This window comes from Thunnus thynnus, chromosome 7, assembly GCF_963924715.1.
Source record: "Thunnus thynnus chromosome 7, fThuThy2.1, whole genome shotgun sequence".
Classification (NCBI taxonomy): domain Eukaryota; kingdom Metazoa; phylum Chordata; class Actinopteri; order Scombriformes; family Scombridae; genus Thunnus; species Thunnus thynnus.
In genome coordinates, this window is record NC_089523.1 from 19,656,404 (window position 1) to 19,668,960 (window position 12,557).

Consider the following 12,557-nt stretch of genomic DNA (forward strand, 5'->3'; position numbering starts at 1 on the left):
TTTTACAAGATTTGATTTATTAACTATGATACAGATCACATAAGGCCTTGCTGTATACACCATTCCCATTGAGACAAATTACCATACTCAGCAAATAATGACAGTTTTTTTGTTTGATGTTATCTTTTCAGTTTACAGTACTTCATTATTTTTTTTCTTTATTATTCCCCCCCCACCCATTATTTCTTTTTTTTTTTATCATCTCTTAAATAGTGAGAGTGGTGGAGCCCTCTTCCTTGGTCGGGAAGTAATCATGCACTATACTGGGCTGGTCTCTCAATCGTTCACAAAGAAATTGTTAAAAAAAAAAAAATGCTTTGTATTTTTTTAATTATTAAAATAAAACATAAAAAGAAACTTTTTTTTTTCTATCACCACTGACTAAAGGGCAAAGTGTTAGACCCCCTAACATACAAATAAACAACCATTTGAATATAGTTTTGCTTGTTTCTCATTTTAACTTAACAGACATCTGTCACCATTGTTGCAAAAAAAAGAAAAAAAAAGAAAAGCAATGCAGCCACATATTATCGCTGAACCAAAGTCACATTTTTAAATTCAATTGTTCTTCTAAACTGTCACTTTGCTTCCCATCTCTCCCTCGACCCTTTTTTCCACAGTCTTTGGCTGCCTCACAGTCAGTTCAGTATTAACACATTGATATACACAGGGAACGCCACTGGCCGGCGTTCACACACAAGTACCAGTGGTCACCCCCTCCTTCCTCCCTCCATCTCCCAAATAATGATCCCATTCACCCGCTCGCTGTCCGTCTTCCCCCCTCTCCCACTCTCCCCCATCGCTCCCTCATCTCTCTCACACTTTCTCTGAGGATCAGTGTGTGTAATCTGGACGAGCTAACAGGGTTACACAGCGGGGTAATGACCGCGAGGAGAACTGCATTCCTCTCCTTCACGTTTGTTTGGATCACGCTGCTGTCTGGCCATCTGCCAAGCACAGCATGCTAGCATGTTAGCTCAAACCCATACTTAATTCCTCCTCATCTATCATCGCACACACACACACACACATACAAACACCCACGCACAAGGTAAATAGGTAGTGTAGACTGATAAAAGCTCCTTTAAGAGTTCAGTGATTGGTTAAAAGGTTTTTTTTTTTCCTTTTGGGCAGAGAGGAAAGTCTGGGGAGACATGCAGAGATGCAATTCAGTGTCAAACAGAATAAGTGACCTTGGTGAGCATCTGCTTAACATTAACACACATAAGTTCACATGCACACTCTTTCTTGAGCTCACACAAACACAGAAATGCACACACACAGAGACGCAGACGCACACACACACATTTCAAAAGCTGCTTCGATCAGGGCTCAGCAATTCTCCTCAAGCCCCATCTCGCCGGTTTCTACGGTAACAGCAGGCTGGGCCCAGGAATTTTGTGATGCTCCATTCCAGTCATGCAGTCGGATGAATGGCCTGTCTGTTCTGTCTGCTGTCTCTCCCAGACCCAACTGTCTCTCTTGGACAGGGAATGACAAGGGGATGTGGTGGCATAACAGTGCCAGCGGGGGCAGTCTGGTGTAGTGGTTACACCCTTGCGAATTGTATTTCGAGTCCACTAAGAGCAGGTTTTGAGTCTTCCTTCCAGAGGTATAATGCTGTGTCCTAAGAGGGCAGCGTGCTGAGGCCAGGAGCAGTGGTTACCGATTATTTCAGGCAATAAGCCTCCCACCTGTTAACGCTCGAGTCTCGCTTCCAGCTCTTCTTTCTGGCCTGTAATGCTACATTTTGCCAATCTATCCTAAGTCTTCATTTCCTTTCACTCAAATATGGGAAGTAGTATGCACTCCTTTAAAACGAGCTGAGTGCCTCTGTGTCCACAGGGAAGTGGAAACTAACAGTAGAAAACAGAAAAGCAATTTCATTCACCACATGTCTAATCAACTGCAATGAGGCCACATGCTTTGAGGCAACAGAGCCTGGATCTACAGCAGCAGTCAAAAGTTTGGACACAATTTCTGATTCAACTGAATGGGAAGGTGTGTGCAAACTTTTGACTGGTGCGGTATATAATCTCAATTGATTTGTACCAAATTTAAAAACTGTGTGCTGCTGTTTTATGTACACTTCATGAGCTCTCAATATAATTTTACCAGACATACAATGAAGATAAATCTTGACAATTGCACCTATAAGAGAAGCTGACGCTACAAAAACCACAGTAGGAAAATGGTGCTACGCCCATGCAGTGGTTGAAGCGAGGTTATGGCTGTCATACCCATTACTTCCTCTAGATGTCAGTGGTGTGCTCCCAGAGATAGAGAGAGAGACAGAGAGAGAGAGACAGAGAGTGAGCGAGAGAGAGAGAGAGAGAGAGAGAGAGAGAGAGAGAGAGAGAGAGAGAGAGAGAGAGAGGAGAGAGAGAGAGTGAGTAGGGTGGACTGACAATAAAGTGAACGGTGGCTGTCGCGTCATGGCAGCTCCAATTTAAAATGTGCCTTCAAAGTGCTCAGAAAAGTGCTTTATGAACAAGGTCCTTACTATGAAAACTGCAGCGCTGACTCGCTTGTAAAACCACCACAGCGTGAAAGAAGCAACATGACAGGTGAAGGTCCAACACTGGAATTATTCCACTATCTGCCTAATACAGGGAAATTCAGGTAAAACAAAACGGCATGGATACATGCGCACACAGACAAGATAGCCAGCCACACAAACACTTACACACAAGGCCACTCACTGACTGACAGGCCTGGGTTTCTCTGTGCATAAGAGGATGACATAATAAAAAAAAAAAACACATCGGGAAAGTGAAACTGGGGATCTGAGTGTAGAATCAAGATTTAAAAATCCACTTTTTAAGCAGTTTCTTCATGTGTTTACAAGGACAGGGCATGAGGTTGAAGTTCATACTGAGAGAGAGCGAGAGAGAGCCAACAGGAGATTGGGAGGTGCCTTCCCAGAATGCCAAGGGTGTGAGAACACCCATAATCCTTTGCCCCAATCTGCTGCTCAGCAGATCCGGTTGGTTGGGTTTTTTTTTTTTTTTTTCTGTGCTTGGCATACTGCTTCGACTGAAACTGTTTTGTCTGCGTGTGTGTGTGTAGCCGTGTGAGGGGTTGATAGACAGGAATATGTGAGTCGTGGAGGACAGAACATCCTGTCAGTTGAGCAGTAACACATGTTTCTTGCTTAAGTCCTCTGGTATGGTGGTAAAATAAACAAACACGTGTTCAGGACTCTGCTCCACTTTGCCCCAGCCGCAGCCTCCAGGTAGGTACAGTTAGGTAGGTCGGTTTGCGAGAAACGTGCACCACCCCACCTAAATTCCCAGCAGAGTTAGAGAGGCTGAGGGATTGAGGAGAATGGTTGTCGGAGGCACACTGGCCACTGGATGTTTGTGTAAAGTGTGTGTTTGTTTGTGGGTTCCCCGTGCACTTCACTTCTGAGTCCCTCCCTGAGTCCCTTTAACAGTTACTGGCAACAATTCACTCTTCATTTGTGTGTTTGTGTAGAGGTTCTCTATAAGGCAAGGAGGGCAGGTCTAGATGAAGTGAGACTGAGAAACAGTGGGGTAAAGTGGCAAGGAGGGAGAAAGATCATACTGCCAGTTCAAAGGCTCTTCAGTGTTCCCCTTTTCTGCCTTGTGTGTGTTTGATGCGCCCCCCTTCTCCCAAACATGTAGGTTTCTCCCTGTACATACTGCATCTCACTCAATCTCTCCCAACTTCTCTTCCTACCTCCTGTTCTAGTTTCAATTAATCTTTTTCAGTTCCTTCCCAAACTTCAAAATCTCTTTTTCTGAACCCCTTAAATCTCTCTATATCTTGTTATCCGTCTTCTTTGTTTGTTTTTTTTTTCCTTCTCTTTCCCTTGATCCCTGGTTCACAGCGTGTGTTGTTCCGTGGGAGGGTGATGGGGGTGCAGGGAGGGTGGCAGCAGGGCAGGGATTGGTGACTGGGGAGTAGGAGGTGGGGAGTGGGGTGGGGACTGATGTTGATGGTGATGGTGGTGATGGTGGTGGATAGGAGGGCCATAGTGCGGAATGACAGGAGGGGTGGCGGGGAGGACGTAGGGAGTGGGGGACGGAGTTGGCGAGGATGAGTAGCCTCCAGCCATGCAGGAGTAGGCTGAGGTTCCTCCGCCAGAGGAGAGCGTGGAGGTGGGGGAGCCAGGGAGGCCGTCAGCCAGTGGCTGATTGTAGAAGAAGTACGCGCACTGGTGGATGAAGCTCTCGATGATTGTCTGGTAGGTGCGGGTAGCAGTCAGGGCGTCCATGGTGGTGAAGTCTGGTCTCATCAGTGTGGGCCAGAAACAGATGGACAGATTCTCGCTGGTCATCAGGTTCAACTTGTTGTTTTGACTCACCCTGGGCAAGTAAGATAACACAGAGAAACCAAAATGAGACACAAACCAACAAAAGAAAACTCTTGATCACATAAGCTCAGGCTAATACACTAGCAAAAAGTTTTCACATGGTCAAAATGCCCAACGTACTGTAGCTAATTCCTCCCTGTAGTAGTTTACTATTAAAAACACATAATTGAGCCACACCATCATTAAGATTCATTTTGGCACAGTAGTTTATTTTGAATCATTCTCACATACCCTGTCCAGCTGCTGTAAATACTCACTAGAACCAAATTCGTATTCATTTGTGGCTGAAAAAAGTTCCCAACATATCTACAAATTACTGCTGTATGAGTAATGTTGTAAAATGTAAAATTAAAAAAATGAAGAATCAACTTAGCATTCTTTAAAAATGAAACAATATATTTGTGACCAGTTTTTACAGATTTTAGAATGAATGAATGAATGGGGCTTAGTGCCACAGACAAGGTAGGGACATAGGGTAGGAAAGTATTGAGAGACAGATGAACACATTGTTGGTTTCAGTCAATTCTCGGGATTTGTTGACAATAAGAAAAATATAGAATTACAGTGACCACATCCTTTCAGACATTAAGTGCTGTTTCACCCTTCTTGTCTGTGCATATCCCTTTCATGTTTTTGACTTCAAAATTAGGCTGAGCAATATGGTTGAAATCAATATCACAATATTGAGACATAGATGTTAACTGATTTTGCATATTTTGCAAAATGAGGCAAACTTTTGTCACAATTCAGTGGATGTGCTGAAAAAAAATTCAGCTCTCTAGGACCTATGGTGAAATTTAAATGATTTTTGGAAGTTTTGACTGCAATATTGATGAAAACGCAGGTTTACGGTTATAAACCAGTCGTCAGTCATGACCAAAAGTTATTAATTGAATATGACTGTAGAACATGTAGAAAAAATTTTACTCAAATCCATGCAGCTAATTATGAGATATAAACTTTTTCTTATTTGTGGCAACCCCTAGTGTCAGAATGTGCCAGGACTGCACAGTGAAGCTCAGACCTAGCATCTAAACACGTGCTCCAAGTTTGGTTACAATAACTAAAGCCAATTTTGATTTATGAATGTTTATTGAACTTAAAGACACAGGTTTAAAAATAATAATTATATTATAATTTCAAAATGGTATGGAATAACCAAAATCTGAAAAAGAATTTTTTTCCAGTTTGGTCCAGATATGCCAAATATGATGCCAATTGCTCAAAATTTGTCGGAGGAGTAGTGAAAAAGCAGATTTGGACAAAATTCAAAATGGCAAGAATCTATCTAGATGCAAATGGGCGTGGCTTATATGGATAGTTATATGTTTCTAGCTTATATGTTTCTAAGACTTACGGTTCAAAAGTTATAGACCAAAACGTAAAGTTTGTTGTTATAGCGCCACCATCTGGCCAATCAGAATAATTTTTTCTGGTAGAGTAGTGGGTGAGATTTCCAAACCTATCTGCCAAGTTTGGGAACTGTAGCTGCTACAGTTTCTGAGACCCAGATATCTTTAGGGCACAATAATAATAATCATCCTAACAAATACAATATGGTTCCAGCAGCTTTGCTGCTTGGACCCCTAACTATGCAAAAGTTTGAACATAGATTATTAAGTTTTCCTGCATTTTTGTAGCACAGTAGTCAGTTAGTCATACTTGTTCCTTAACTCTTATATTTTAAGCTGTCACAGTAGCAACAAACAGCACAGCAAATACTTTAATACCTGGGATAATGTAGAACTATTAATAAATAAATCTATTGGCATCCACATACAAAACACAGATCATGACTCAACCCGAGTAAAACCCCTATTCTGTCAGTGAGCTGGTTTCGGTGATGTCACTGCTGGGTCACTTGACTGGGTGACCGGCGGTGTAGTCAGCACGGCTGTCAGAGGCCGTCTCTGACCCCATCACTCACTCACTTGTTCAAGTGGCTGATGACATATTTGAAGACCTCATAATTCTCCTTGGGGAAGCGGCGCAGAATGTCCTTCATCGTCTGGAAGCGCTGCTCCCTATCGTTGATCTCTGTATGGAGACACAGAGAGACAAGAGATTAGAGGAAAGTGGCTGAAAGAAAAGATGTCAGGAGAGTGAAAGCAGGGAGTAAAAGGAGAAGAGGAATGAGGGGGGGGAGTGCAATGGTGAAGAGGAGAGTTTGAAGAGCATAGTGAAAGCAATTGGATTCAGCTCTCAAAAAAAAATCTGTGTGAGACACAGTGATTTCATCCTACAACAGCACATGTTTCAAACATCCCAGTGACGGACGAAAACACACACATACACTTCATAATGATGCCAAACTACAATTCTCAGAAGAAAAAAAAAAAAAAAAATCAGACAAAGACCACACACATTCCAGCGGAGAAACATACCACGCATACACCCATCACAGTGTCCTGCAGATTGCAACAACTCCCAGTTACACACATATAAACACACACACACAGGGTGTGTTAAGCCTGATGGCAGCGAGGAGTGAGTCAGAAAAGCTGACGTCACCAGCTAACACAGTCCGTCCAGTGTGTATGTGAGCGAGGCAGAGAGCAGCAGTGAGAGCAGCAGATGTTCTCCTCCACATCACAAACATGATTTACAATCAGAGAATTTGAGCATGTATTCCCACAATGAGGTCAGTGTGGATCAAAAACAGATTTGAGGCGGAATCACTTTACACAGTCCCAGTTCCTCCTGCTGCACATCCATCATCAATGATCAAAACTTAACTAACTTCCTACATCTTATTTCAAGTAACGTCACTGAAATCCATCCGCCCAGCTTTTCCTAAAGCTCCCTCTTCCTCCATCTCTTCGTCTTTGCTGGGTTTTTTTTCCCTTTCAAACTGCATGTTCTTGTCTCTAACTCAACCTCACTTTTCTCTTTCACTGTTTCTTCTTTTCCTCTACTGTGGCACAGACTGCAGGAGCTTTATCAGGTCTCTGTCACGGCTGAAGGGTCTCACTGGAGTCGTTAAAAAACACACATATACACACATGCAGAGCTCGGTGAGTGACAGCAGCCTTGCGGCCCGCGGGTAAATCTCTCTGGCGCGATGCAAGACTAAGCTATGCCTTAAATCTCCATTCCGACAGATTACAGGACACAACGAGAAAAAGAGAGGCAGTAGAGAGCGGAGGAGCACACTCGTTTATCTAACATGACTGTTTTCTCATACTTCATCCAGACCCTGCTATCCACGGTGCTCCTGCATCCCTCCATCATGTGCAATCACCACCACATTCCCCTTCCCGAAGCCTTAAATATTCTCTCCTCCATCCCTTTTCTCTTCAGTTCCCCAGCTCCTTGCCGAGTGACAAATCCAATTCTCCCCATGGATGGATTTGGATTGCAAGAGTTTTGCTTGTTAGTTGAAGAAAAGTTACAACGAAGGAGGAAAAGGATTTCAGGCAAAATCCAATACACCTCGGGTTTTAGTGAACCCTCCCCACCTCCCTTAGCCCCCTTGTCCTCTCAAACCAGAGCCCCAGGACTTACTGAAGGCCTCCACCAGCTCTCCCTGCATGCTGTAGGGTACCAGAGGCTCAGGTAGCTCAGAGAAGAAGGCCTTCATCGCTCCTGCAACTGTGTTAATGGTGAAGTCTTTCTCCACAAGGTCCAGGTTGTGATCTGGTGAAAAAGATAGAGAGGGAAAAATACATTAGCCTCTGGAAGTTCATGAAGTACAAAGACCATGTATATATCACAGAAACACCTTACAATCTCATGCACTCCATAATAATCACATATTGTACACTACCTTTGTGAAGCTCATGATGTTGATTCAACCAGAGATTTTGCTGCACATGTTCTACCAAAGTAGTTATCCCTTTAATATCTCTGGTTATATCAGATCATTGTGGGCAATGTTGCAATTTTTGATATTTATGTTAATATTGGACTTTTACACAATTTTTTCATCAATGTAATGAAGTACCTTGATTTGTCAAGTATTCAATTTGCTGGATAAGCTAAAAAAACACAAATTCCTGTTTGGTTATTTCATCATTATCATTTAGTAAATACAAACTATGAATAGACTATGAATTGTTACTCTTGTTATTTCTGTCTGTAAATATGAAATCTATTGCATGTCTGTCCTGGAAGCGGGATCTCTTCTTTGTTGCCCTTCCTGATGTGTCTCCCTTTTTTGACCCCAGTTTAGGTTTTTTGGGGGAGTTTTATATCCAAACTGAGGGTTTAAGGACAGAGGGAGTCATCTGCTGTGCAGATTTTGTAAAGCCTTGTCTGATTTGATTTTGGGTTATATAAATAAATCTGACTTGACTCCACTTACAAATAGAAAATGAATAGCATCTTTGATGATGCACCATCTGAGCATTTTGAATTACATACTCTACTTAATATATAGAAGTAGAATGAACTATAGACTATTATTAAGTTGAAATGAGTGAAGAGACAGTCCAGACAGCAGAGCCACTAGAGCACCACTCTAGCAGATAGAGGAAGAGACTTAATTAAAAAAGCCATTTTCTGATAAATTTTTACTTTACAACTTTACAAAAGGTGGGATGTGTGGAAAGAAGAGAGGCAAAAAAAAGGACTACAGATACTCCTCAGACTGTTCAGAGTTCTTGAACAGTCTGAGGCGTGCTCCCATTTTGAGAGTGCGGTGCTTCTGAATCTGCTTTCTCCTGTAATGAGTTATCAGAATCTTCAGGGAGCCAATGAAGTGCCATCTTCAGTGTGGCTATGAGACACCTGCACTGTAGTTTCACCTGTAACTGTCTTGTCCCATTGGGCCGAGGCTCAGAATGATTCCATGCAGGGCTTCAACTCTGATTACCTGAACTGGATTTAACCTCAACCATGCGTGGACACATGCGTATACACGCACGCATTCGCAGGCCATCCTGCTCTGCCATCTATCTCACCAGTGACATGCTTCATTAACCAAACCAATCTGGAGGTAATTAACTGCCCACACCTGATAGACATACACATGGGCACACAGAGAGAGAGCACATGGACATGCACATGTGTGTACATGCGCACGCACACAATAGCAGGTTGAAGACTGAGGAGGCAGCTCTACAGTCTAAAAGGAAGCGAAGGCCAATTCCCTCGGTAGAATTAGCGCTCCCTGGTTAATTAAGGGAATTCAAGCTTGTTATAGACAGAGTCAGACATACACACACCCACACACATCTTCATGGCCTTTTACTTCACGCCAAGCAAGTGAGTGTACAGCTGGAGCAAGAACATATGAGTACTATATACGAGAAGTTACACACCTTGGTCAAATTGCCGCTGCATGCTCTCCATCTCTGCCTTGTTCCCGCTGACCCTGTAGATGCCCTCTGTGCTCAAACCTGGTGGAGAGAGAGTGCAAGTAACATTATCAACACAGCGCTCCTTTTCATGCCTTTAATTTGCAACAAGAATCAAGTATTTATAATAGCTGGTCATTCACCTCCAAGAACCCTTTGATATATCATTATGTGGTGTGTAGATGCACTGTTAAGGGCTGAAAAAGTAGTTATTCTAGGCTGCTTTAATGGCCTTTCCTTATGTTCCCTTCCATCTAAACACACTATTAGCACTATTTATTAAACCCATAAAGCACTCCTGCAGGTCTGCTAAGAGCCTGCTGGTGCACAGTGACGAGCTGAGGGTACCTTAGTGCCACACATATAAAAACGACTTGAGGAACTGTGCATGCCATGTGCTTTTCCTTCTCAAAGTCATTCTCAAGGGGCTGTTTACAAAGGATTTGCAGCCCATTTTTAGATGCTCAACAGAAATTGTATTTATATTTACTAAAAGGACGCACAGGAGGTGATGTGCTGGAAAATGGAAGAAAAGCAGCACAGCTGAAATGTGCATGTTTGAGCTCATATGTGTTTAAAGTATTCCAGGTGCCCACTCACCAATAGAAATACCAGAGAGGAATGATGAGTGATAAAACAACTTGGGTCCATATTCAGTAATAGTTGAGACATAGAAATCAATATACTGATAGGAGTTCAGCAACATAAAAACACAAGACTAATGACCAGCAATGCAACAAACTTATTTCTTACTTAATTTTACCTTTCTGTTTTCCTTGCCTTCTGCTTGAATATGTATGTTTCCTGACTTTTAATGGCTCACAGCGGGTGCAGTCTAGTGTGGTATGATTGAGGCAGCCAATCAAATACTTACTAAGGAGGTCTGCTGGATTTTATTAAGTGTTTACAGCAATAATCTACTCTATAACAGTGTAATAATCTAATGTACTCTAAAGTTTTAAAGTTTAAGGACAAATCTCCTACACTGAACGTTTATAACTCCAAGAGGCATTTAATTAAATAGACTATCTTTTTTTGAACTGACAAATACTAACTAAGCTATAAAATTTCCTCACATGTTGTATAGCTTTCCTCTTGTGGGAAAAAAGTACTATTGCAGTTTCAAAATATTTCAAGTTCAGCAGCAGAAAACAGTTTGTTTTCAGTTCCACAGTTTTCCAGATATGCATAAAACATGCCTTCGACAGCCTAGCATCAGGACTTATTTAATGTAGCATGTCAGATGAACTGCAGATTGGCCCCCAATTTGAAAGACTGGGGTGATACAAAACTTTACACCCTTTGTGGTAGGCTAAGTAAATTTTCCCTTTATCCTTCTTGTATTTCAGAAATACAGCCATGTACTCAGAACACGCAAGCTACTGAGTCAAAGTGGCACACTGACACCATGAAAAGGCAAATAGATTGTAGGTGTGAATGGAGGCTCACTTCATTTTGGTTCATTAGTATTTTTTCCAATTTAAAAACAAATAAGATTCCACCTCCCTACCCTGTAATTTGCTCTATATTCACACTTTGGTGGCAATTCAGGGAGACAAAGAGCAGTCCAAAGGGAGTGAGAGCGATAGGGAGTGGCAGAAAAAGAGGGTGAGATAGAGAGAGGCAGGGAGGAAATGAGAGAGCTCTCAGTCAAGGCATACAGCATCGATCTCCTCCTTCTACCAATCAATTATCCACAAAAGCTTTTCTAGCCAGACACTAGGAAAACAGGGATGGGAGGAGAGATAGGGACAGGGGAGTAATGCAGCAGTGGGTGGGGGGAGAGATATAGGGGGCAAAATGGGACAAGCACCCAAGGATGAGAAAAATAGTGGGGGAGTGTGAGGACGCACAGGAGTGAGGGTCAGACTGATGAAAGAGAGAATGAGAAAAAAATAAAGGGATTAAGATAAGGAGGGGTATATAGAAGGATAGGAAACACACTTTAAACAGCAAAATACATAAAAGACAGAGGTTATAGGAGAATAAAAAGAATGGAAGAAAGCAACAAAGCAGAGGGCGGGGAAGAAAAGTCTGTGGATACAGAAGGTGAATAGAAGAGTTTTTACAGTTTCTCCAAAACAGACAACAGCATTCCTTTTCCTTTGAGGTCAAACAAAACACGAGCACTTCCTGGGGTCAACATCAATATGAGCACTTCCTGCGACAAACATGTTTTATCTGCATCCTCTAACTATGTTTCCTTTAACTTTTACTAATAACTCTCGATTCCCTTAGGCAATTATTAATCCTTACTACAGTGCATATTAAGACCAATAAATACCCTATTAGCTGTAACACTTTTTTAGCTGTTGGTGCCTACATCCTCATGCACTGCACACACATGAACAGATTAGAGACTGAAAAATACACCCATCTATGGTGAGTTCACAGCTTCCAGCAGCACTCAAGTGGCCAAAAACACACCTGTGTGAACCTGCAATCACACAAACTCTGAGAGCGTGATAAATGCTCCTGCAGTTAGCGGCTGCGCTCCTGCAGCATGTTACTGTCTGACGACACTCCAGCGTCTCTCTGGGTTCAGCAGCCCAAAGGCTGATTTCATCGTTCACCATGGAGACAGCCAGTCGCTGGGTGCTGCCCTTTACGTCGCTATGGAGGCTCCTACGGCCAGCAGATATGCCCGCACACGCTAACACACATTCATCACCTCGGCACCCAAGAGCAGAACACACTGTGGCTACCACGCTGAGAGAAAGCTAGAGCTAAGGAGAGATAACAGCAGTCACTATGGATTGATTTTATATAGCTGCTTTTCTACAAGCTCAGTGTGCATGAAAATAACACAAAATACCAAATCCACTCCCATTATTGTCAAGGACAAAGGGAGTGAGCTATGAAGTATGAATAAGAGAGGCAACAAAAGAAATAGGACTTCTGAATAGTAAATATGAAACCAG

At 42.5% G+C, this 12,557-nt stretch overlaps 1 protein-coding gene across 1 annotated transcript in view; it reads right to left on the reverse strand.

Moving 5' to 3' along the window:
- Window positions 1-12,557, reverse strand: part of arhgap35a (Rho GTPase activating protein 35a) — a 66,000-nt gene continuing 53,443 nt past the window's right edge. The window contains exons 4-7 of the mRNA XM_067594784.1: window positions 9,601-9,678; window positions 7,844-7,975; window positions 6,271-6,376; window positions 1-4,331 (exon numbers count right to left, since the gene is read on the reverse strand). Of these exons, the coding sequence (XP_067450885.1) occupies window positions 3,848-4,331; window positions 6,271-6,376; window positions 7,844-7,975; window positions 9,601-9,678 (800 nt within the window). The 3' untranslated portion in view covers window positions 1-3,847. The remainder of the gene's footprint in view (window positions 4,332-6,270; window positions 6,377-7,843; window positions 7,976-9,600; window positions 9,679-12,557) is intronic.